We start from the raw sequence: 27,245 nt of genomic DNA on the forward strand, positions 1-27,245 counted from the left end.
AATACAAGTAATCAATTTAAAAATGGGCACGGACACCTGGCTAGCTCAGTTGTTTAAGCATTGAGCGTCTAACTCTTAATTTCAGCTCAGGTCATGACCTCAGGGTCCTGGGATTGAGCCCCCAGGTCAGGCTGTGTGCTCAGCAGGGAGTCTGCTTGAGGATTCTCGCCCTCTCATCTCTCCACTCCCACCCTGCTCACACATGTACTCTCTCTCTTTCTTAAGGAAATAAATAAATTTTCAAAAAAATAAAATAGGCAGAGGACCTGAATATGCATTTCCCCAAGGAAGACATACAAATATCCAACAGATACATGGAAGATACTTGGCATTCTTCAACATCAGGGAAGTGCAAGTTAAAACCACAATGAACTATCAGAATAACTAGGCTAACCTACATCAGTTAGAATAACTAGTGTCAAAAAGACAAAAAATAAGTGTTAGGATGTGAAGAAAAGGGAACCCATCTACACTGTTGATGGGAATGTGAATTGTTGCAGCCTTAAAAAATCAAAAATAGAAATCCTGTATGATCCAATAACTCCACTTCTGAGAATTTATCCAAAGAAAATGAAAACACTAATGTAAAAAGATATATGCACCCCTATGTTCATTGCAGCATTAATTACAAAAGCCAAGATATGGAAGCAGGTCCAAGTGTCTATCAACAGATGAATGGATCAAGAAGAAGTGATATATATATACACACAATGGCATACTACTTAGCCATAGAAAATAATTAAATCTTGCTATTTGCAATAATGTAGATAGAGCACGTTATGCTAAGTGAAATAAGTCAGACTGAAAAAGACAAATACCATGTGATTTTGCTTATATGTAGATTCAAGAAAACAAAACGAACAAACAGAAACCAGAAATATACCCAATACAGAGAGCAAACTGGGGCTGCCAGGGTGGGGGCAATAAGGGATAGATGAGATAGTGAAGGGGATTAAGTGGTACATACGACTTCCAATTCTAAATCAATTAGTCATGAGGAGGAAAAGTACAGTATAGGAAATAAATACAGTATAGGGAATATAGTCAATAATATTGTAATAATTTTGTATGGTGACAAATAGTAAATACACTTATGTGGTGAGCATTTCATAGTGTACATAACTTGAATCACTAGGTTGTACATCTGAAACTGATATTGTAAGTCAATTATACTTCAGTGAAAAAGTATACACACATACAAAGGAAAAGTAGAAACATCACAGATTTTAAGAATATTAGATGCTAATTAATTATAAAATCACAACAAAATCAATACTCTTTTGGAAATATATAATCCACTAAAACTAACTTCAGGTAAATTCAGAAACAGCAATGGACTAGTAGGCTTGATCTATTATGGTATTTTTTTTTTTAAGATTTTATTTATTCATGAGAGAAACAGAGAGGCAGAGACACAGGCAGAGGGAGAAGCAGGCTCCATGCAGGGAGTCCGACGTGGGACTCGATCCCAGGTCTCCAGGATCAGGCCCTGGGCTGAAGGTGGCACTAAACCGCTGAGCCACCCGGACTGTCCCTATTATAGTATTTATTATAATGCAATATTTAATGGATCATTATTGCTTATTTTAGTTAAAATGAAAGTGTAGTGCAGATTAGTAGTTAAGAATGTAGACTCTGGAATTAAAGTGCTAATGTTCATCATATCCTAGCTATGTCACATATTAGTTTTTGACATTGGCAAATAATTTTAACTTTCCATGTTTTAATTTCCTCACCTGTCTGATGGAGATACAGTGATGTACCTGTATCATAGGATTGTTGTATGGTTGAAGGACATACTACATATTCATCATTTTTAATAGTGTCAGCATATAGCAAAGACAGAATTAACACTAAATATTAAAATATTAATGTTGCTGCGTGAACTGGGGAAGACCACAGCCCTGAGGCCTTGATCCAGTCCATTCCATAGATGTCTCTGAAGGCTCTTGGTCACTTCATGAGAAAGAATTCAAGGACAGAACACAATGGAAGTGGGAAAGTTTCTTAAAGCAAAAGTGTGCTCTCAAGATCTGAGAGTGAGTAATGGAGTGGGAGAGCACTGTAGGCCTTGGGGTTTAGGTTTGTATCTTTTACTAATGGTTGTTAACAAGGGGGTGGAATATTCATTATTTGGGGTGGGGATTTTTTGGAAGTGGGGCTTTCTGCCCAACATTGTCAGCCATCATGGACCTCTCTCTCCACTTTGATCCAGCTTCTTGTAACTTTGTTTTGAAATGCTGTCAGGCCTCGGACTTTCCCAATAGCTGGCCATGACTTCCTCATTGCTGGCTTCCAGGCATCCTGTTAAAACCTAACTAACTGCCTCGAACACTGTTAATGGCTACCAGTTATCTTTTTGACTCCAATTGTCGCTTTGATAATCTGTTACTTTGATGTTTTAAACACAGAAATTTAACTTTTTCTTTTGTACGTTCAAAAATCTTTATTAATTTCTCCCTGTATACTAGAAACTGGTCCAGATTTTATTATTATTATTATTATTAAAGATTTTATTTATTCATGAGACACACACACACAGAGAGGCAGGACATAGCAGAGGGAGAAGCAGGCTCCATGCAGGGAGACCAATGTGGGCTTGATCCTAGGACTCCAGGATCATGACCTGAGCGGGTCAGACACTTAACTGCTGAGCCACCCAGGCATCCCTTGGTTCAGATTTTAAAAGCATACCTGCAAACAAGACAGAAAAGATTTCTGCTCTCACTAAAATTGCATTACAGTAAGAAATAAATGACAGTAAAAATTTCAAAGTGTATGTACTACAGTAATATGCAGAATGACTGGAGGAGTTTCCTTTGTTTGGGATAGTCAGAGAAGGCCTTGTTATGTAGGTGACATTTGAAGTTAAACCTGAAATACCAGAAGGAGTCTGCCATGGCCTTTGAGGAAGAAAGAAAGAAAATTAAAGAGGTGGGATTTGGCTTAATCCGAGAGGCAAAAAGAAATACCAGGTGTGAGATACAAGTGTTGTATTTAACAACATTAAGTTTTAAATACCTATTAGATATCAAAGTAAAGATATTAAGTAAGCCTCTGGAAATAAGTATCTGAAGGTTAGTAAAGAAATCACAGCCAGAGATGGGAAGTGGGGAATTACTGATACAAAATTGATGTTTAAAATCCTGGGGCTGAGTAAAATCACTTAGAGACAGTGTAGCTAGATAAAGGGATGGTGATTTAAGCATTTAGAAGTAGCCAGGAGTCTGTGATGTCACAGAACGCAAGGAAGGAGGAAGGAGGTGGTGTAGTCAGCTCTCTTTATTGCTATTGATAGGGTAAGATGAAGGCATGAAAGTTTCCTTGTAATTTGGTAGCATAGAGAAATTGTGAATTTAATGATAGCTCTTAGAAAAAGAAGCCTAATTGGAATGGATTGAGAAGGGCACAGGAGATAAGGAAGTGAGACAGTGACACTAGAAAACTCTAGGGTAAAGTTTCACTTTACAGAGAAACACAGAAATTGGGAAATAACTGGAGGGGGAAGTTAGAGCATGTACATATGCTAATGAAAGAGAACCAAGAGACACCAGTGTTGAGAGACACAGAAGGGATAATTACCTGTATAAAGGGATTCTTTGGATGAGGGGGAATAGAGTTGATAAGTATAAGCATTCCAGTCAGATGGATGCCAGAGAGGTACAATAGTGGGTGTTCCCATCTGCTGGTTTTTAGTTTCTCAATAAGAGTATGAGGCAACGCCATTAACTGAGGCTAAGAGGAAAACAAGAAGTAAATTTGAAAAACAGAAGAAAGTATGAATAAACTTTCTGCAAAGTGGGAAAATGAAAATAATAAGGTACTATAGTAGTATTGTTAGGCAGTGTGTGTTTTCTATTTGAAATTTCTTAAGAATTCAACATGAATATAATTGTGGGTTTGTCCATCTGCTTTTAACTGCTTGGGTTCAGACAGAGTAGTTAATTGGGGTAGGATTTACCTGGGCAATAACATTGGTGTGAGAGAGGGGCAGAGAATTAAGGGTGTCGTGAAGAAGACATGGTGGTAAATCAGGGAATCTTACGTGAGACAATTCAGGATAGTAGAGAAAAATGAGTTTTGAGAATACCAGAGGTAATAGGCTCAATGAAATAGTGGTCTCCATAAGGTCAGGTAGCTGCTGAAAGGCGGAAAAGTATGAAGGTGGAAGAGGTGGAGGATGGAGTGGTGTGTTTGAAATAAAGCTTTTGGAGATGATGTGATCATAGGTAATAAGAAAGCTGAGATCATAACCTAGGGAGATGGTGCCCATGGTGATGTGGAAGGAAAAATTATTGCCAGTAAGATAGTTGAATAAGGGGCAGAGCTGGATGAACCAAGTGACTGTTGAAACTAAGACTACTATAAATAACAGTGGGGTGTGAAAAAAGAAATTGATTTACATTCTTACTGCATTAGGACAGAGGGTGATGAGGTAACCAAGGAGTGGGGAGATGATAGGAGCACAGACATAAGGAGTAGAAGACAGGGCAGCCCGGGTGGCTCAGCGGTTTGGAGCCACCTTTAGCCCAGGGCCTGATCCTGGAGACCTGGGATCGAGTCCCACGTCGGGCTCCTTGCATGGAGCCTACTTCTCCCTCTGCCTGTGTCTCTGCCCCCCCCCCCTCTCTGTGTGTGTCTCATGAATAAATAAATAAAATCTTAAAAAAAAAAAAGTAGAAGACAGAGGAAAAATGATGTAAAGGTACTGAGGAAAGACGGCCATGTGATTAGAGGCAGACATTGGAATAATGTATCTGCAGGCCAAGGAGTGCCAGGGAGAGACAGCAAACACTGGAACCTTGACATGACAATGAAGTAGGCTCCTCTACAAGTTTCAGGGTGCATATGACTCGTTGACACCTGCATCATACCTGCATCTTCCAGAACTCTAAGGTAATAAATTTCTGTTGTTTTAAGGCACCCAATTTGTGGCAATTTTTTCATGTCATCCTTAGCAAGCAAATAAATACAGATTAAAAAAAAATTATTTATTTTAGAGACAGAAGGTGAGGGAAGGGACTCTTCCAGAACTCTAAGGTAATAAATTTCTGTTGTTTTAAGGCAATAAATTTCTGTTGTTTTAAGGCACCCAATTTGGAGTAATTTTTTCATGTCATCCTTAGCAAGCAAATAAATACAGATTTTTTTTTTAAAAAAGATTTAGTTATTTATTTTAGAGACAGAAGGTGAGGGAAGGGACTGGCAGAGAAGGCAGGAAACAAGCAGACTCCCCACTGAGCGGGGAGGCTGACATGGGGCTTGATCCCAGGACCCTGAAATCATGACCTATGCCAAAACCAAGAGTTGGACACTTAACTGACTCAGCCAGCTAGGCATGCTGCAAATAAATATGGATTGCAAATAAGTATGGATTGCAAAGAACCTGGCATATCTGTGGAAGGAAGAAAGGGAAGGAGGGAAGATACTTTAGATGTAAGGGTAGTGAGGGTAGTGATATCTAACATGTATAAGAGAAGAGAACTTTATTGCATTCAAATTCGTAGTTTAAGAAAATAATTAGGGATCCCTGGGTGGCGCAGCGGTTTGGCGCCTGCCTTTGGCCCAGGGCGCGATCCCGGAGACCCGGGATCGAATCCCACGTCGGGCTCCTGGTGCATGGAGCCTGCTTCTCCCTCTGCCTGTGTCTCTGCCTCTCTCTCTCTCTCTCTCTCTGTGTGACTATCATAAATAATTAAAGAAAAAAAAATAAAAAAAAAAAAAGAAAATAATTAGGATTTAATGTTATATTTTAGAGAGTCTTGAATATGCTATTAAAGTCCTAGTTCTGCTTCTTTTTAGCTTTGTGAACTTAAGCAAATTTCCTTATCTATGAAATAGAGATCATGATACTTTTCCTATCTACCTCATAGTGTTTTGTTTGGAACAGATGAATTAAGAATAAATGCAAATGTAAGCTGGTATTATCAGAAAGCTGTTTAACTTAGTTTAGAGACATGTACAGTCCTTGTATGAAAGGAAAAGATATTTATTATCAAATATGGCAAAGAACCACATAGATAACTTTTAAAATCCACATTAAAAATTTATATATATTTTTTCTCCAAAGCTTAAGTTACCAACAAAATATAACTTCATTCCATTTTATAAGTAATTATTAAGTACCTGCTATATCCTAGGCACTACATTAAGTACATGTGGGGACTGGCTAGAAAGATAAATGTGTCTGTCCTAAATGAGCTTATGATACCAGAATGGAATATGAGGCAAATTCACAAATAACTATAAATCAAAATAGAAAGTAAGAAATGCTTTGGGGTGATGGTTTAGAATTATGGGGTTAGAATTAAAGTCTGCATGCTATGAATTCACATTCATGCAACTTAATCATTTACTTTTACACTGTTATTTTGATATTGTTTAATAAATGATGATAAAGAAATTCCTGTAACTTTTGTTGCAATTTCCTCCCACCTTCACTCTGATCTCCAGTAATTCAGGGACCAAAAAATGAGTTAGGTGTCTATTTTTAGAGATAGGAAGTAGAGGGCTACCCTGGCTGAAACGGGTCAAATGTAAGACAGGTAGAAGTATAGGAGCTGGCAAAGTTAGATTAAAGAGGGTGAATGTGGGTCTGTGCACTTTACAACATTTTTTTTTCTCTGTTGCTTTACTTATGAACATGTTCCCAGCCTTACAAAGATGCATCACTTTCAGAAATGTTGAAACCAAGGGCATAGAAAGGTTAAATGGTTTGATTACAGTCAGTAGTGAATTGGAAACTAAAACCTATGAATATGAGCCCAATTTTACATTGCTGTTTATTCAGACATTAGAATACATGACAAGAAAATGAGGACTAAAAGAAGTATAGGAATGGGAAGTCCTTCAAATGTTACCTCATTTTTTTCCCACTGTATGCATTCACAAAATTTCTCAATAAGATATTTTATAATGGGTTCTTCAAGGAGTCCTTCACATGTGTAAATGAAGCAAGGTATGAATGGCTTCTCATCCACAAACCAGATGGTTGCAATGGAGGGAGCTGATGAAATATCATCAATCACTTCTCAATATGATGTTAACTGACCAGTTTTGCCCTTTTCCAGGCTACTTTGACCTCTGACAGGATAGATTATTTGTTGGAGAAATTAGGAAAAAGAAATAAGCACAATGGACTAAAAGACTGGAGTTGGTTTGGGGATTCTCCATATATATATATTTTCCTTCTATAATTTCTGTACATTCAGGTATGTGTTCTAAAACCTTGGATCACTGGACTCCTGACTGAAGGACATTTTTCTTTTGCATTCTACTTTGTAACAATAACAATGCCACTGTCAAGATAACCAGTTCTTATTTGATGATTAAAAAATGTGATTAAATGGTATATTTATGGCCAATTTATATTAGCTTAACCCTTGCCCCTTTTGCATCTTTAGTACTGTGCAATTTTGAATTAATTATGGTACATGGTGAATACTTAGAGGTATACATTGTATAATCATAACTTGTAATTTAGTTTATCAATTTTAAAATAACATACCTGCATAAAAACTATGGCCTAAAAATAATATACCTGCATAAAACAATTTGATAGTTTGATAACTTATTTCTTGAGTCAGGTTTTCTGCAGGAATTAAATTGCATTGAGTAGTTACAAAAAGTTCCTTTGTTATTACTCAAGCTCATCCAGGCCTTTTATTACCCATGGAAACTACTTTAGATTGCCTTGGAATTGTGAGTTCCTTCCATTATTATTAAGGTGTTATCATTGAAACATTATGATTACCTTACTGCCCAGTGCATCTTGTGGATAATCTCTGAATTATCCCATTGTTTTAATAATGTCATCTTTAAGTGTTATTTAATTCTTATCAATATAATGAAAACACACACAAATAAAAAATAAATAAATTAGGATGAGCTTTTGAGGAAAAGCAGCAGCATCTTTTACTACTCTTACCAGTGACATACTGATAAACAACTAACTGGGAGTTGAGAGAGGGTAATGAAGAGTAGGAAACCCTGATTTGTAGTGTTTGCTAATTTCTATGGGGTAAATACCTCCTTTGTGGCAGACTTTTCAGCCCTAAAAATGGAGAGTTTGGAAGAGGTTATAACTATCAGTTCTCCAGAACCCATTGGAGATAAGTCTAGCACACCAGTGACTTCTCTGTACTTTTTCTTTTCCCAGATGTTTTTTGAGAGGCAATACTTTGAGCTGTTTCTGTTTTAATTCTTCTGCTAGTATGATTCCAATTTGTATTTATCAGATTTTTGGATATTTTCCTTTTTTGTGTTTGGCCATTTGCCTAGCAGCTTTGGAAAAGTACATTTTTTTCTTTTTTTTAAAATATTTTTATTTATTTTTATTTATGAGAGAGAGAGAAAGAGAAAGAAGCAGAGATACAGGAAGAGGGAGAAGCAGACTCCATGCAGGGAGCCCGATGTGGGACTCGATCCTGGGACTTGATCCTGGGACTCGATCCTGGGACTCCAGGATCATGCCCTGGGCTGCAGGCAGGCGCTAAACCACTGAGCCACCCAGGGATCCCCAGGAAAAGTACATTTTTTAAAAGGCCACTTGAGGGGATCCCTGGGTGGCTCAGTGGTTTAGCGCCTGCCTTTGGCCCAGGGTGCGATCCTGGAGTCCCGGGATCGAGTCCCACATTGGGCTTCTGGCATGGAGCCTGCTTCTCCCTCTGCCTGTGTCTCTGCCTCTCTTTCTCTCTCTGTGTCTATTATGAATAAATAAAAAAAAATCTTTTTTTAAAAAAAAGGCCACTTGAAGTTTAAGATTTGAAAACAGTAGTTACTTGGATTTCTGGGTTCAATACTAGTTCAATTTAAGTGACCAAATAACGAATAGGCTTGAAAATGAAGAATAATAATGGATTATAAGATAGTACCAAGAAAAATTTCCCAAGGTATAATTTTGTTATAAAAGCTGTTATTGATACTAAACATATTGCTATATTAATAATAGAATTAATTTAATAAATACAGACACTTCCACAGCCTTGCCTATGTTAGATATACTTTTGCTACACTAATGTATTTGGCCTGTTTCAAGGTTCTGGTTCTAACAGTAGTTCTATTTGGAGTTGACTCACAAATTGTAAGAAATACCATTTAGATATTCTTTTTTTTTTTTTTTTTGATATTCTTTTTTTTTAAAGTTATCAAATGCTCCATCTAGTTCCATAACCTGTGATTTTAGGATGGTCAAATTTCACTTTAATTAAAACTTTTTTTTACTCTTTCCAATAAAAATACGTTATGTATTCATAATATATATTCATGAATATTCAAAATCTTCATTGTAACAAATTTTAATGTAAAAGAAATCTGAGATACTGCATTCTTTGTGATGTTAAACAAATTATATCTAGTCCTTTGAGTCATTTCACTTCATAGTAACTACTACAATAAATCTGTTAATCATCTAGCCTTTGCTTCCTTAAATGTTAGTGTGTAAATAGCACAAATGTTACTCAAAACCAATCCTGCTATGCAATTATGTAGCAAACTTGTTAATTTCCATCACAGAAAGTCTTCCATTAAGTCAAATTATCTTCCATGCCAGCACAATAACCTTAATTACAACCTAATATCTATCATCCTTGAGAAAAATGTTTATACCTTTGAACAAGTTTAAGAACCAGCAAGGCTTATAGAAAGTATGGACCTATATAGTGATGGGAAATGCCTTTTATTAAACACCTGGAAGTTATTACAGTTATTTAGATAGAAATAGGGAATAATAGCTGATTGTTTCCTAGTGGTATGCCCTATTTAAGGAAAGTCTTAAAAGGTAAATGGTTCTGCTTAGTATGTTCCTTTTATAAAATATTCTATGAATAAAATAATAAAGAAGACTCACTAGAAGCTGAATGCTACTAATTTGATGAAATTATTAGTCAGTGCACAGCAATGTAACTCTTCTTAAAATTTATTTTCAGTATGAATCTGTAAAATGACAGCTGAAGAGTAAGAAGCTTTGTATTGAAAGTGATGGTGATAATTTACTCATCTTGAGATGAAGAGTATTTCAGTGCAATGGAAAACTTTCAATGCTTAAAAAATTGTTTTAAATATAGGGATCATGTAATTTTTCCTATTGAAATAAAAGAAATATAGCTTTATCCCATAAATCTGAAACACTGAACTTCTGACCTATTATGCCTCTTTCTGGTCTTAGTATTTATATATCTCCTGGTTCTTGCTTCATTTCTACTTTAGATATGATTTCCAATGAAAAGTGGGGTCAGACATGATGTGAAATAGTAGACAATGCAAAATATTTGGGAGCATGTTTGTAGTAATATTTTGTATGAGTGTGGTGATGTAATGGAGTCAGGAGACTTTGTCCTGATCTTTACTGTCTTTTACTTGGGTTGTCCTTTCACTGTACAACATTCATCCATAAAAGGAGGCCCCTTATTGCTCTAACATCCTAAGGAGGTACAGTTTGATTCATTGTGAGTATTCTTTATGCCTCTTACAAGGTACTGAAGATAATGCTATGAATCATAGCCAGTCATTATACTCTATAAGCTCAAAGTCTAGTGGGACAGACAGGCACAAATACAAAAATTTTAGACAGTGTAGATTTCATTTGGAATACAGGATCTAATAATGTATATAAAAATATTTTGTTCATTTTAGGTATCAAGCTTATTATTTCTGTTATTTTTTTATTTTTTATTTTTTTTAAATTTTTATTTATTTATGATAGTCACACACACAGAGAGAGAGAGGCAGAGACACAGGCAGAGGGAGAAGCAGGCTCCATGCAGGGAGCCCGATGTGGGATTCGATCCCGGGTCTCCAGGATCGCACCCTGGGCCAAAGGCAGGCGCTAAACCGCTGCGCCACCCAGGGATCCCTTATTTCTGTTATAATGAAAGTAGTGTTACTTGGCATTTTTGAATTATAAACTGTATTTTTGGTACCAGAGCATCTGTGATTTCTTCACAATTAAGGAAGAATCTTAGCTTTTCGGATAACATGTCTGGACTTAATTCAAATCCCACAATTGAAAGGCACTGAAACATGCTATATTTCACTATCAATTTTTTTTTAGCCTTTATATCATTTGTAAATGACATCAGTGTTCAAGTGATATGCCAAAAAATATTGAAATTTTTTTCTAAGCTGGTTCTCTATCCCAACTTTTTATTTTCTGTGATTACCAATTATAGTTATCAATGTATCTTGTAAACACCAAATTGTTGACAAGGAGGGACATTTATTTCTCTGTCTCTTCACAACCTATATTTATTGTCATCAAGTCCTACTAGAGCTTCCTTAACAATATTTCTAAGATTTGCTTGTTTTTCTTTCTTTATTTATTTTTTTTAGACAATTTTTAAAAATTTTTTAATTTATTTATGATAGTCACACAGAGAGAGAGAGAGAGAGAGAGGCAGAGACACAGGCAGAGGGAGAAGCAGACTCCATGCACCGGGAGCCCGATGTGGGATTCGATCCCGGGTCTCCAGGATCACACCCTGGGCCAAAGGCAGGCGCTAAACCGCTGCACCACCCAGGGATCCCGTTTTTCTTTATTTAAATAAACACTTCATAACCAATGTGTATCAGGCAGTTTGTCAGATGCTGTGGCTAATAGATAGATGATAGACTTGTCTTTAAGGCTGACTCAATTCAGGTCTTGTTTATACTGTATCTGCCCAGTGCAAAATTGATTTCAGACTTCATAATGAATATACAGCAGTCCTTGAGTTATATACATTAAAATAAATATGAAGCTGTCATTATTGCTGCCCATGGAGGAAGTACAGAATAGTGATTAACATATAGAGTCTGAAGTCAACAAATGTGGATTAGAATCTCTGTCACTTCTTCAGTTTTCTCATGATTTTGTTTTATCTATAAACTGGCAATAACAATACCAATGCTATCATAGGATTGTTGTGATGATCAAATTGAAAAAACACAAAAGCGTCTGGTATACTGAAAGCCATAATTCAACATCAGCAATTATAAACAGGTATCCAGTGCAAGAACATTAGAAAAATGTGTCTAAATATTTTTGTTTTTTCAAATAAGAGGCATTATACAATTTTGAGAAAAAGGAGTTAAACTGTCTTCTTGTTTGAAATATGTATAAGGTTAGAACAAATTCTGAATTCAAGTCAGAGAATATTGATAGAGATGGGTATATCTTGAGAGCACAGAAGTGTATTATCTGCTACAGCCTGGTAGAAAGGGTTTAACACAGCCTTTTTGGGAGTGTGGATGGAAGGGAGGGAGTTATGTACAAGGGATAGTTATGGAAAGTTTCCAGAATACAGTTTGTAAAGGAACATTGGGTAAATTTTTATTCACATCATTGTGCCACATTGTAAAAAATTCATGTCAGTTAAAGTGGTGAAAGCTATTAGCACTCAATCAATGGAGATTAAAATGAATCATTTTTTTTCTATGGTGGCACAACAAAATTTCCATTGATCATTTTTTGAAATGAGTAATTTTTGGTTTAGGATTTTTGACATTTTGATGGATTTCAAGAAAAATACTAACTTATGCTGATGTGATTTCCCATTTGTCTTTTAAGTACATAAGCAAAATGCTTTCATTTTGACATTTATATACACTCTGGCTCTGAATATTTTCCCTTGTTGATTGGACTATCAGTGCTTCCCACACCTAGTTGGCCACCAGAATCACCTTGGGCACTGTAAGAACCAGATTATGAGGCATTTAATAGAAAAAAAATAATGGAATTGGCTTAAACAAGGCAGTAATTTATTTCTTCCTGATGTAAAAAAGTCTAGAGATATGGAGTATAGGGAATGCAACACCTTTTTCTTGTCAATAGGTTTCTATCTTTTCCTACTGATATTCTCAAGTCCATTCCATTGTTCAAGTTGGAAGCCAGAGCTCAAAAAGAAAGAAGGAAGGGAAAAAGAAGGGTGTATCTCTCCCTTTAATGAGACTTCCCAGAAGATCCAGACTTCCAAATATATCTTACTGGCTGGCACTTAGTTGAATATAAAAGTGAGTGGAGATATTGCCATTTTGAGAACTTTTCTGTATTTTTTGTCAAGGTGCTTTACAAACGTAAGTTGCGTAGGAAAGAGTGGCTGTTAAAATATGGTACTTATGTCTTTACTTCTACTCAAGATGGAGTAATAGGAAATGGATTTACATTTTGTTTTTGGGGTCCCTGGGGCCACTCTCAGTCTCCTTACTCAAAAGAAGTACTCAAAGAACTCAAAAGTTTTTATATTCATGGTTACAGTTTATTACAATGAAGGATAGATGAGAGTCAACAAAGAGCAAAGGCACAGGTCAAAACCTAGAAGAAATCAGGCACAAGCTTCTATGTATTCTGTCTCGATGGAATTATATGGGACATACTTAATTCTTTAAGCAACAATATGTGACATGAATGGAGTATTCCAGCAAGGAAGGCTGACCTGACCCAAGCCTTAGTGTCCAAGGTTTTTATTGGACATGAGTTATGTAGGTATGTAGTGCTGACTTCAGTTACTTCAAGCTTTAGACCACCAGTGAAAAATCAGGTGTTCATGTGATTAAACTTCCTAGTCAGTTGGTATGTCATCATCCAAGGCCTCAGGCACACAAAAACACTTCTGACGGACAGAATGTTCCATGAGTGGTTCAAGGGCCACTTCTGAAATAGGAATGTGCAGGACTTGAGCAACTCAGACCTATCGAATTAACCCTTTTATGAATACGTTTCTACCTGAAACAATGAAAAATATATGAAATATATAAAACAATAGTTTTCAAGACATTAACTATCAGGCAAAATATAGTGACCCCTGAGAGATAAAACAAGTGAAGAGAGCTCCAATATTTTCCCAGCATACTATCTCGAGTTTATAGGCTTCAGCTCAGGAAATGGAACTCACACAGAGCCTGGTGGACTTTTTCTGTTGAGAGGACAGAGCTGAGAGTCTGGGGAGACCAAGGCAGCTAGAGTTTATAGAATATAATAATAGGAGAGAGCTGCTCAGAGAGAAACCCAGAGATTTCTAAAAGGTTGCCAGTGAATTTTCCAAGGCAGTGAATAGCCCATGCATCTGAGAAAAATGACCCAAAGTTAGGTGAAGAAAAATCTGAGGTAACTAGAAGGAATAGTACCTGACATTCACATTGGTCTGGGAATAGAGCCTGCTCCCACCAGCCAGATTGAAAAACTTTGTGATTATCAGGACAGTGGGTTCTCAGAAGTTTCATGTCTAAGCAGTGGACAATAATTAAATCCTAAAGCAAATGCTGCTCAAGTACCATCTCACAAGTCTTAAAGCAAAACCTGGAAAGACCAAACTATTTCCACATAGCTCAACCATATGTTAGACAAAATTTAAAAATATTTATAGGTATACAAAAACATCCCCCACCCAATAAGGTAAAATGTGCAATACCTGACATTAAATTAAAGATTAAATTAAAGATTTGTCAGCCATCTTTGAAAAGAAGTATAAACATGAAACGCATAGTCTATATAAAAATCAACAAACTGAACCAAATTCAAAACTGACAAAATTGATGCAGATGTTAGAATTAGCAGAGGCCATTAAAGCAGTGATGGCTGTATTCTATATGTTCAAAATATTAAATAGAGACATAGAAGAGAGAAGATCCAAACTGAACTTTTAGAAATGGCAACTACAATGTCTAAGATAAAAAAATACACTGGATAAAATTTAAAAATAGATTAGATATTATAGAAGAAAAGATATGAACATGAAGACATGGCAGTAGTAGCTATCCAAAATGAAACACAGAAAAAAAGAAAAGAGTATCAGTGAGATGTGGGACAGCTTCAAGTGGCCTAATATACATGTAAATGGAATCTGCCAAGGAGAGAAAAGGTGGGGGGAGGGGACAGAAAACACATTTGAAAAATAAATCCATTTTAGGTCAAAGAAGACCAACGAATCCCAAGCAGAAGAAACATGAACAAAATTATACTGAGGCACATCATTATCAGATTGTTCAAAGCCAGTGGTAAAGTGAAAATCTTCAAAACAACCAGAGGAAAAAAAAAGCATACTACATACAGAACAAAAAAAAGACAAAACCAAATTTCTTCTTGTTAACAATGCAAGTGAAAAGACAGAAAGTAAGATTTAAAATACCAGGAAGAAAAAAATAAAGCAAAAACTCTCAAAGGAATTCTATATCAGTGAAAATAGTGCTGAAAAACAAAGATGGGGGCACTGGGGTGGCTCAGTTGGTTGTCTGACTTTTGATTCCTGCTCAGGTCATGATCTCAGGGTGCTAAGATCGAGCCCCAGCTGGGACTTGGTGCTCAGCATAGTCTGATTAAGATTCTCTGTGTCTCCTTTGTCCATGCCCCCCGCCCCCCGCCGCTTATGCATACTCTTTCAAAACAAAACAAACTGAAAAAAATAAAGGTGTAAAAAGACTTTCAGAATTTGAAAGAAATTATCAACAGTAGACCTGCACAGAAATGTTGAAGGAAGTCATGTCCTTCAGACGGAAGATGATAGCAGGTGAAAATACCGATTTTCACCAAGTAATACAAAACTACAAAAATGTTAACTACATGGGTAAATGTATAATTTTTAATTATTATGTCTCATTAGAAAGTAATCGACTAAAGAATACATACCGTGTGTTTATAACATGTAAGAGTAAAATGCAACATGGATAAACCTTGAAATACTGTGCTAAATGAAAAAAATAAGTTATGAAAGACCACATGCTATGTGATCCTGTTTATATGACATGCTTAGAATAGGCAAGTCCATAGCAGGAAAACAACTGAATTAAATATGGGAGAAGTACCCATATAGACATTTCTCAAAAGAGGACATACAAATGGCCAGTGGGAATATGAAAATGTGTTCAACATCTCTAATCAGTGAAATGTAAATCAAAATCACGAGATGTGACTTTGTACCTGTTAAGATAGCTATTATCAAAAAGAAGATAACAAATGTTGGTGAATATGTGGAGACAGGAACCTTTGTGCACTGTTGGTGCGAATGTAAATTGGTACAGCCATTATGAAAGTGTATGGAGGTTTCTAAAAAATTAAAAATGGGACTACCAAATGACTCAAAAATCCCATTCCTGGGTATATTTCTAAAGGATAGAAATCAGTATCTGAAGATATACCTGCATACCCATGTTCATTCAGCACTATTTATAATAGCCAAGATATAGAAACAACTTAAGCATAAATCAATGGATGAATGGATAAAGAAAGGCAGGCATACACACACACACAGATAAACACACAGAAGAATATTATTTAACCATAAAAAAGAAGGAAATGCTGTTTTCTGTGACAAAATGGATGAATCTGGAGGGCATTATGCTAAATGAAATAACAGGCACAAAAATACAAACAACTGCATGATACCACCTTTTTTTTTTTTGTTTTGTTTTTTTTTGCATGATACCACTTAACACAGAATCCAATCAAGTCAAATTCATAGAAGCAGAGAGTAGGATAGTGGTTTGCAGGGGTAGGGGGCAGAGGAAATGGAGAGATCATGGTCAAAGAGTATAAAGGTTTCAGTTATACAGAATGGAGAAGTTCTAGAGATCTAATATGTACAGCATGGTGACTATAGTTGGTAGTACTATATTGTATATTTGAAATATATGTAATTTTTATTTATCAATTATATATCAGTAAACCTGTGAAAAGGGGATAGACATATCTGTAGAGTCAGAAAGTAGATAAATGGTTCCCCAAAGATGAGAATTCAGGGGAAATGGGAAGTAACTGCTAATGGGTATGAATTTGTAGGGTGCATTGATGAAATGCTCTAAAAGGTATTACAATGCTGGTGGCATAACTCCAAATATACTAAAAGACATTGAATTGTATATTTCAAGTGAGTAAATTATGTGGGGAATTGTATCTCAGTAAAGCTAGTGTAAAGATACTTGAGGAGTCCCTGAGTGGCTTACTTGGTTAAGTATTCACCTCTTTTTTTTTTTTTTTTTTTTAATTTTTTTTTTATTTGAGTACTTAAACTTCATTGTGTCTTGTGACCTTATAGGGTTATACCCTTACCTTCTTTTCCTTTTTGTCTGAGGCTGAAATGTTGTTTTTATTTTAGTATATCATGGGAAAACATTAAAGAATAGATGCATGGTCAAAAAAAAAAAAAAAAAAAGTATTCACCTCTTGATTTCAGCTCAGGTCATGATCTCACCATCGTGAGACCGAGCCCTTCTTTGGGCTTTGTGCTGGGTGTGGAGCCTGCTTGTGATTCTTTCTCTCTCTCTCCCTGTGCCCCTCCCTTTCTCTGTAATTAAAAAAAATTAGTTGAAAAAAAAGGCAGAAAATATGAAAAAAAAATTAAAATGTCTAACAAAGCACAAAAGAGAAATATTGGGCAGTGTGGTCTTCATCTGAAACTTGGTATGAGCAGAGACTTATTGCAACGAAGACTCAATGGGTAGCTGAACTTTTCTCTTTTTGTCCCTCTTAGACTGAAGATATACATGTGTTCCTCTGTGAAGTATTTATGCCCTTTTCCTATTTTTTTTGGCATTTTCTTGTTTTCTTGTTAATTTATGTAAGTGTAGTATATATATATATAAAAGAGACTAAACCTTTGTTCCCCCCACAAATTTATATCCATTAACATTCACTTCCCATTTCTCCCAAGTCAAGTAGTATTTAATTATAAAGGCTGATTAGCAGAAGAGGCATCATTTTTTTAAAAAATATCTTGCTTTAGGTTTAAACTTAAATTATTTAAAGTGAGATATTGATGCCCCTAAGTTGGAATTGCTAGGTCATGTTTGTTAAAGAATTGAAATATCGGGCTGCCCGGGTGGCTCAGTGGTTTAGCGCCACCTTCAACCCAGGTCGTGATCCTGGAGACCCGGGATCGAGTCCCGCGTCAGGCTCCCTGCATGGAGCCTGCTTCTCCCTCTGCCTGTGTCTCTGCCTCTCTCAATCTTCTCTGTGTGTTCTCATGAATAAATAAATAAAATCTTAAAAAAAAAAAAATTGAAATATCTTGATCGACTTTATACTGAATATTTTCCACTCCCTAATACTATTACTTTTTAAATTGAGACCATTCTCTGTAGGCATTCAAAGGGCATTAATTAAGAATACAAGATATCATTTATTAATAGAACATAAGTAGCTTCCATAGTAATTATATACAGGAATTTTATATTAAAATATTATTTAATATACAGGGTTATTTCTAATAGAACTTATTTCTTTTCTTTTTTAAAAAAATATTTATTCATAAGAGACACAGAGAGAGCGAGACTCTGTAGGTATAGGTAAACTCCACTGTAGACAGACTGTAATTTCACTTTTCTCTTTCTGCTGTAGGTATTGTCCAGCTTTTTATTGCTGCAAATAACATCATATTTTCTCTTAATGGAAATTGTTTAAAGGATCTCCTTTTTATTTTAAAGATTTCCACATATATTTTTTAAAACATAAATATATCCTTTAAATTTAGCCTTTCCTAGACTCACCTTCAGACTTCACAGCACCTTGCAGTACTCCACGAACATACTCAAATCACTTCATTTTTATTTTGTCCTGTTTGTTGCATTCAGTGGTCTGCAGCCTCTTTGTTCTAGGGACCATGTCTTTGTCATGTTGGAGATGCCTGTGTTGCATAATAAAATCCAAAATTTTGTCCTGAGAACAGTTGAAGAATGAATAAGAACAAGTAATTCATTTGTTTTCTTGTCAGAACTTGTTGCTGACTTTTTATTACCACAGATTTCAAGGTTCAGTTTGAAGTGTTTCACTGCTGCTTCAGCAAGTGAGTTGCATGATTAAGCCTTTCCGTAAAAGTGAGGAAAACACCGACTTCTCATTTTGGAGAAGTTAATGATTATATGGCTTAAAATTTGTGTAACTGCTGACGAGTACTGAATGGTGTTCTCTTTATCCTCTGCAATAGAATGAACACAAAGAAGAAAACAGAATTCTATTTGATTTGGCAAGTATCAACATCCTTCTGTTCTCCAGTGGAAGTTTCTTGCTGCCTTTTGTTATTATTGTTTTGCTAAGAAAATGTTTTCATTAAAGATTTTTTTGTTGTTGCAAATTTTCACTAATGAAGTATGCTTGGTATTGAGGACAGGGGGATATTAAAATATATCCTCACTTTTGAGGTTTTTAGTGAGCATTTTGATGGGAGAGGACATGTATATTAATGATTACTAATATCATATTATATCAAATGAATGACTGTGGCATTAGATTCTGTAAATGTTTATGGATGCAATCTAAGTAGAGGGAGGGACAGTGCTTCTAAAATTTTAGAAAATAGTTCTTAGAACTTAAAATTTAGCATCTAAACTAGCATAAATTGGGTGTATCCCAAATACAGAGAGTGATAGGAGCAGAGGTATGGATATAGGAATGTCCATACATAGACTCAATAAACAGCACATAAGTAAGGGGCCCCTGGGTGGCTCAGCCAGTCAAGCACTGGACTCTTGATCTTAGCTAAGGTCTTGATCTCAGGATTGTGAGTTCAAGCCCTGTGTTGAGCTCCAGGCTGGATGTGGAGCCTGCTTAAAAAACAACAGCGTCAAAAAAAAAAACAAAAAACAAAAAACAAAACATACATATAGGTGAGGTGGAGATGTGTTGGAATGGTAGGTGGGTATGAGACTGAATAGTAAGTTTTTATTGGCATTATGTATATAAATGAGAGCCATTTAAGCTTTGTGTGTGCATGTGTGCATGTGTACACATAATTTATATGTGTGTATGGAGGCTGTCATATAAGAAAGAAGAAAGCACAGACTTGAGGTGGATAATTTAATGAGAATATTATTATAATGCAAGCCTTCTGCATAAGGATCTGCAGTAGATTAGAAAATTAGAAAATACAAAAGACAGGCTAGATGTGACTAACATTGACTAGCATTATTTGAATTTAAGGAACAAAAGAAGTAGTAGTTATGGATTGGCAATGCATTGTTTTTGATATTAAGAAATTGAGACACTGATAGAACATGCAAGTGGGTTATTTGACATCCAATGAAATGGATGATAATAGATCAAGGTTGAGATCTCAGGGTTTAGAATATAGATATAAAGCTCACATTTAGAAAAGTAATCATTAGTCAAAGGCCGATAGTAGAGGTCCAAAAAGCCTTCGTGGTCAAGAGGGGAAATGAAAAGTACAAAAATAAAAATAGTGAATAGGAAGAGTGGTCTTAATGCCATGACATCATGGACCAAAGCAGATGAGTTTCTGGATAGAGGAGTGAATTAACAATATTGAATACTGTGCAGAAGTTATGGAGAGTTGAGAATTAAACTAAGACTCTTAGCATAATAATATGAGTGTTTTCACATGTTTCATTTTCTTGGTTATAGTCCAACTTCCTAAATCATCATATACTCTTTGTTCCATTCTTACCTTTCTCAAAAGAGAAAGTATCTTATAGTAATCCTTCATACTAATAAATCAAAAAAATTCATAGATCTTTAAAAAATTCATTTTCTTATTTCTGATGTAAATCACTTACTAGCCCATATAGATAAAGGGCAACTAGTCAGTACTTGATTTATTACATTTTGTGAACCTGAGAATCATGGCACTTGCTCAGTTTACTAGTTTAAAAAAAAAATCAAAACTCAGGCAAGATCCTACTTCCTTATTTATTCTTAAGTTTTGTTTTCCAGTTTTTCTGTATGTTGGTCACTAGTGCTTTATCTTTGGCATGCTGGTATGCACTTAACCTCTCTTGAACTAAAAATGACCCTTGGTCTTGTAAACACAGATCTTTTGAAAACCAGTATATCTTATCCACAAAAGTAAGTGGATTACAGATAAATCATAGTAGTTTTCATATTAATTAAAAAGACTCTGTAAGGCTGATTTTACTTTGAGACAATTTTTGTAAAGCAAGATTTAGGATAAAATAATTATTCTTGAATGAAAAAAGCATAAACTCTAGAATATGAACTTTCATAATTACCCAGTGAACTGGTGAATTTTTTCTTTTATGGTACTGTAATAATCCTTATAAGTTTTCTCCCTTCATAATATTATCTTGGATTTCTGCATATAGATTCATATATATATTCAGTTCTTGCCAACATAAGATGCTATTTTAGCATGGATTTTCATAATTATGCCTTTTCCAAATGTTGGTTTTCATTTAAATATATAATGCATGGATATTTTGTAACATTATATCAAATAGTTTATGGTTAAAGTAGTGAAATTTTTGAAGGAAATAGCTGTAGTGTAGGTTCTTATTTTTTTCTATTTTTGACATCACATGGTGTTTGCACATGATACTTGATTTTCACTTTTTGTACTAAAAATATATGTAGAGTATATAAATTAGGATATATATTATTAATGCTTTGCTGTTCATATGCCTTAAAGAATAAAATAGGATACCTAATGGCTATTGTTAATTTCTTCATTAATGTGGTTTTTATTTTATTTTATTTTATTTATTTTATTTTTTTTTAATTTATTTATGATAGGCACACAGTGAGAGAGAGAGAGGGAGAGAGAGAGGCAGAGGGAGAAGCAGGCTCCATGCACCGGGAGCCTGACGTGGGATTCGATCCTGGGTCTCCAGGATCGCGCCCTGGGCCAAAGGCAGGCGCTAAACCGCTGCGCCACCCAGGGATCCCTGGTTTTTATTTTATTAAAAAAAATTAAGTAATGCTGTATAATACTGCTTTTGTTTATTTTGAAGTATCTTTTTTTCTTTTTTTTTTTAAGTATACTTGATGTATTAGTTTCAGGTGCAGAACATAGTGATTGTACAAGTCTATATGTTATGCTATGCTCACCCCAAGTATAGCTAACATCTGTCACCATACAAGACTATTAGAATACCATTAACTATATTCTCTATGCTGTACCTTTCATCCCTGACTTAATTGTTCATAACTGGGAGCTTGTGTCTCCCACTGTCCTTTATCCATTTTGCTTATTCCCTCACACCCGTGAAGTTTCTTTTTAATAAAATAAAGGTGTAAACTCGATGTGGTACTGTTTGTAATCTTAAGATAAAGCTATCTTGTAAGTTAATGCCCAGTATTTATTTATAGCATTTGCACAGTTCCTCAGACAGTGGAGTTTTTTCCATGATGATTATGGACTATATGTCTGTGTCCCTCTTAAATTTTATGTTTCGAAGCCTTGACTTTCAGTTGATATTAGTCGGAGATAGGGCCTTTGAGATATAATTAGGTTAGTTGGGGCCATGAGGCTGGGGCCTTCATACTGGGTTTAGTGCCTTTATAAGAAGAGACCCAAGAGAGCTCTCTGTCTCTCTGTGCCCTGTGAGGACAAAGAGAATAGGTGGCTCTCTGCAAACTAGGAAGTGGTCTCTCACTAGTACCTGAATAGGTCAGCACCTTGTTGGAACTAAGCCTCCAGAACTGAAAAAGAAATGTCTGTTGTTCAAATTACTCAGTCTGAGATTCTTTTTTTTTTTTTTTCTTTTAAGAAAGAGAGTGCATGCACAAGTGGGGTGGGGAGAAGGGATAGAGGGAGAAAGGGAAGCTTAATCTTAAGCAGGCTCCACACCCAGTACAGAACTCCATCTCATGACACTGAGATCACGACCTGAGCCAAAGTCAAGAGTCTGTTGCTTATCTAACTGAGCCATCCAGGCACCCTTCTGTAAGATTCTTTTGTAGCAACCCAAACTGACTAATACAGTGTCTAAGTCAGAATCAGTCACCACTTTTGGCATGCTCTCTCTTATATTAGGAATTTTAAGATTAATACCAGATGTATAAGTAATGGTTTCTGGGTTTAAGTTCTCAATCTTTTCTGAAAGACAATAAAAAGACATTTATTACAATTAGAGAACACTGAGGTGCCTGGTGTATGGTGTGTATTTTATAAGCAAAGGAAAGTCACATACTGGCAACAACTTCATGTGTCTAACCTTCCTGTGTTGAGTAAGAGTGGCATGATGAATGGGATGTTTTAAGATGCATAAACTATTTTATTTGTGTTAACTATTTGTTCAATAGAAATGAACAAATTCCCCAGGCAATATGACTAGCATTCTGAAGGGGCTCATTCATTTCTAGTTGATGAGTTTTTTGATGTTTTATAAATTCATCACTTTTGGTCTGACCTTTCTCTGGAAGGAACTGTAATATGAATTTACCCAAACATGTTGAGACCAAAGGTCCATGAGTTATATACTGTTGTATGTATTATAAAATGACATCTGCATTTCTATTTATATGTAGTGGATTTTAAAAACCTATATTTGAATTTCATGACCCTTCCACACTGCCATTTTAATTTGTGAAGAGCATATTGCATTTAGAGGCATCTCCTTTTGAAATTGTAGGCATAGGGCACAGATAAATTCAGAATCAATGATTTGGTTTCACCTGGATACAGCTGTTTTTTCTTACTGTTTCATTTATAGTTAACTTTTTACCTGTTTCCTTCATCTTTTTTAATACTCCTGTACTTAAAAAAAATACTCCCTTGTATATATTCAAACTTGGAAGTAAAAGAACACGAATATACATTGGGTGAATGGAGCCTAAAATCTAGTTCTGTCACATACTAACTGACAACAGGTAGTAAGCACTCACAGCATGCACATTCTAGACAGTTTTATTTTATTTAATCCTCAGAACAACCAGTTTGAGGAAGGTACATTGCTAATGACCATTTTATTGTTGAAGAAAAAAAGGAATTGCAAAAATAGTAGAGCTAAGACTTAAGCCCAAGTTTAACATCAGACACTATGCATATTGCTTAGTGGATACTTAATAAAATGAAAGTTGTAAGATTTAGAACTGTCATAGACTCCTTCCTTCATTGATTATTTATTAACTGCAGTGACTTAGACATTGTGCATAAAGGGAAAATTGGCCTTTGTGTAGAGCTAGTAAAATGAAAAAGAAAAAAAAAAAAAAAGAAAGTTAATTGTAAAGGTAGTTCAACCTAAAGGAAAAGAAGTCTAGAATAGATATTGGCCAAAGAATAGAAATGCATTAAAATATGATGATGATGATGATGATGATGATGATGATGATAAAGAAAATCTGAGAGTCCCTGACCAGGACTGAATAGCATAGATTTCCAGGGTTTTCAGACTTTAGACAAATTTGTCTCATGAGTGTGGGTATAGGAAGCAAAATGAAGCTGCATTCTCTCTTCTGCTTGCAACCCAGTAGGAGAGTGAATCATATCAGTTTTGAGATTATCCAAGAACCAAAGATGCCTTTGTAAGTTCCTAAAGATACTTAAACTCACACTACATTTTGACGATGGAAATTGGAAAGGGTGGGATAACTGGTTGAGATTGGGGCTTGTAAGCAAGAGACTTTTAAGTGACTGAGTAATGAAAAGTTCAGATCTTCATTGATCAACATTTGTTAGATTATTGCCTGGATGAAACAACAAATACTGAAAAAAAAAAGCACTAATCAATAGATAATTCTGTTTTCCTGTTAGTTGAGAATATTTATTGAGGAAAAAAATGGCAACACAATAAAATGTTTTACTGGAATGAAGATATTAATGCCAGTTGTTAAAAAAAATGAGAAAAACATGAGTTTTACTCTCATTTTTAAAATTTTTATCTGATGGAATGGGAAACAGACAACTTACAGAAGACTCAGAAAAAGCCATCAAAGACAAAATTTAAGCATAACTTAAATAAGTTCTCATTTACCAAGGTCAGCCTCTAAATCTAAAATGTCCAAATGTGTGTAACATGTTAATAGCTCAGCATTATAGTAATGGCCAGGATTGAAGAGGCAACATTTGCTTATAATTTAAAATATGAAGGGTGAGGGAAGCTTAATGATGCATTATGTTTCAATAACTGGTATTGTGATATAAAACAAAGCCACATTTTTAGAAAGAGGACATTTTGGCCAAGTGGCTTCCTGCAATTGGAATTCAAGCTCTCAAATACTACTACAGTTCCAGTATTTTTAGACTAAGACAATGTTTTTATTTGTAAAATGAGGGTCTGTGATTGTAGTCAATATGGGTTCCTCTTTGTACCTTCTGTGGCAGTATATAAAGACTCTCCTCAGATGCCAAATTCTAGTTTGTATGTTGTGGCATTCTTCCCAATATTTCCCAGAATACTGTTGATAGACAACACAGTGACAACACATAACCCTGATTTGGTCTCACATGTAAATCTGTGTCTGGATCATAGTCTATCATTTCTTAAACTAAAATTAGTGTATTGAAAATTTCTCAAATTCTGGTTTTTGTTTTTGTTTGTTTTGCCTCCAGAATCACCAGTACATTTTTATTGTGTTACTGAAAGTGATTGAGAAAGCCCAAGGTCAAATTCTTTGTATGGGAGAAAATCTCCTCTAAGTAATATGCCTTATATCTGAAAGGGTTAACAGGCCTCTTAAAGTGCTGAATTTATTGGGAGAGGGGACCCTGCAACCCTGTTTGGATCTAGCTTTGGTCATTTCTTAGGAAGAATGCAATTTAGAACTTTCTCGTATTACTCTGCCAGCTATTTAGTTATTGATGATATTGACTTTTAGTTTTAAAATGTCTTGCTTTGGAAAATTGTTTTGAACAGCCTTCTTACACTTATATTTTGAATTTTTATGTTATATCACTTTTCATTTGGGATATTAAGTCAAATTCTTGGTAACCATTCTCCACAATCCAATTTATTTTTATCCAAGATCCATTGAATTCAACTCACTGCCTTTTCCTAAAGGTTAACCCAATATTTCATGTTATGTTATACTTTCTACTTATGTTATGTAAAAGAAAAGTTACTGTGATAAGCAGCCAATAAATTGCATTCAGAATGTTTATTCTCAAAAATTACATTACTATGCTGACATAGATAAACATAATCATTTATCACAATATGGATTGTGAAGTAAAAGCTAAAATAAATGGAACCATCTTGCCCGTTACCCAGTTCTTTTTTTTTTTTTCCCCTTTAAATGTTGGCCACAATATTTACCTTTAAAAAATGTCATCTTTTTATTTATCAGCTTGAATTAATGTAGGAGATTAGTAATGGTTCAAGGTTGAAAATGATAAAAAATACACATTTATTTTATAATAAAGTGTTTTCAACTTTTATGTATAGAAATGAGATTATATTTTTTATGTTGGCTTTTATTAATATGTTGTTTTGGCTTTATTTCATCATAAGGAATAAACCATTTAAAACTCATAGCTCTATTTGAAGTTTGTTTTTCAGAAAACCTAGACATCTGAATTGATGGATTTTGAAGAAATCTTATGTGTATTATGTATAGGAATTACTAAAAATAATCCTCATTTATATTGAGCTAATAAAGTAAGTCCCATTGATGTTTAGTAGAATAAAAACAGTGCACAATGATATCTGCTGAATGAAGAATTCAGTGACTATTATTTATTTCATAACAGCTTTTTTGAGGTATAATTCACATACCACACAATTTACTCACACAAAGTATAGAATTTAGAAGCTGTTAGTATATTTGTAGAGTTGTGTTGCCATCCCCACCATTAATTTCATCTCTCCAAAAGGAAACCATCTGCCCTTTGGCAATCACTTCATTTCCCCTTAATTCTCCAACCCTTGGGAAGCTCAGTTTACTTTCTGTCTCTACGTATTTGCCTATTCTGGACTTTTTATATAAATGAGATCATACAATATCTGCTTTTATAACTGGCTACTCAGCATAATTTTTACTATGTTCATCTATGTTGTTTGTGATTTTCCCAAATTTCTTTTTGTTATTGATATCTGATTCCATTCCATGTATGGTTTTGAAGAATTTATTGAGGCTTGTTTTATGTCCTAGCATTATGGTCTGTCATAGAGAATGTTTTGTGTACACCTGAGAAGAATGTGCATTCTGCTGTTAGTGAATGGAGTGTACTATGGATAAAGTTTTGTGTATGTTAAATCTGATACCTGTGCCCTCTGGAAGGAATTTCTGTTGTCCCCCTTTTTTTTCCTATTGTGGCACACACAATCCTGTTTCTTTGAATGTCTTGTGATTTTTTTAAATTAAGAACTGAACATTTTAGATAAAATATTATAGTGATTCTGGATATTAACTACCTCCTTTTCAAAGATGGGCCTTATTGGTGTTTGCCTATTAGTTTAGTGACTTGATGGACTATTTTTAGGAAGTCTGTTTCCCCCAAGGTGTGAACCTCCGATTGTATATGAATAGGGTGAAGTCTTGGGCCTATGCACAATAACTCTGGGATGCTACTGGTTTTATCAGGGCTCTATATGCCTTTTCTCTTTTTGTTGTTGTTGTTAAACTGCCCAAATCTGTTGGTATTACACCC

At 35.1% G+C, this 27,245-nt stretch overlaps 1 protein-coding gene and 1 long non-coding RNA gene across 12 annotated transcripts in view; one reads left to right on the forward strand and one right to left on the reverse strand.

The window, feature by feature from the left end:
• LOC112640801 (uncharacterized) overlaps positions 1-27,245 on the reverse strand; it is a 184,068-nt gene that overhangs the window by 99,355 nt on the left and 57,468 nt on the right. For 5 of the 8 annotated variants that reach the window (XR_007411433.1, XR_004816952.2, XR_004816948.2 and 2 more), the window contains exon 1: positions 18,454-18,685. This is a non-coding gene — a long non-coding RNA (uncharacterized LOC112640801). The other 3 variants (XR_007411432.1, XR_007411435.1, XR_007411431.1) reach the window with 3 other exon arrangements.
• DPYD (dihydropyrimidine dehydrogenase) overlaps positions 1-27,245 on the forward strand; it is a 796,351-nt gene that overhangs the window by 11,355 nt on the left and 757,751 nt on the right. Inside the window, exon 2 of one of the 4 annotated variants that reach the window (XM_049111637.1) lies at positions 18,891-18,929. The exons of 2 other annotated variants lie outside the window; for them this stretch is intronic. In XM_049111637.1, the coding sequence (XP_048967594.1) occupies positions 18,891-18,929 (39 nt within the window). Of the gene's footprint in view, positions 1-4,763; positions 4,897-18,890; positions 18,930-27,245 lie in introns of those variants that run through there. One more of the 4 variants, XM_025417539.3, reaches the window with a different exon arrangement.

This window comes from Canis lupus, chromosome 6 (assembly GCF_003254725.2).
Source record: "Canis lupus dingo isolate Sandy chromosome 6, ASM325472v2, whole genome shotgun sequence".
Taxonomy (NCBI): Eukaryota; Metazoa; Chordata; class Mammalia; order Carnivora; family Canidae; genus Canis; species Canis lupus.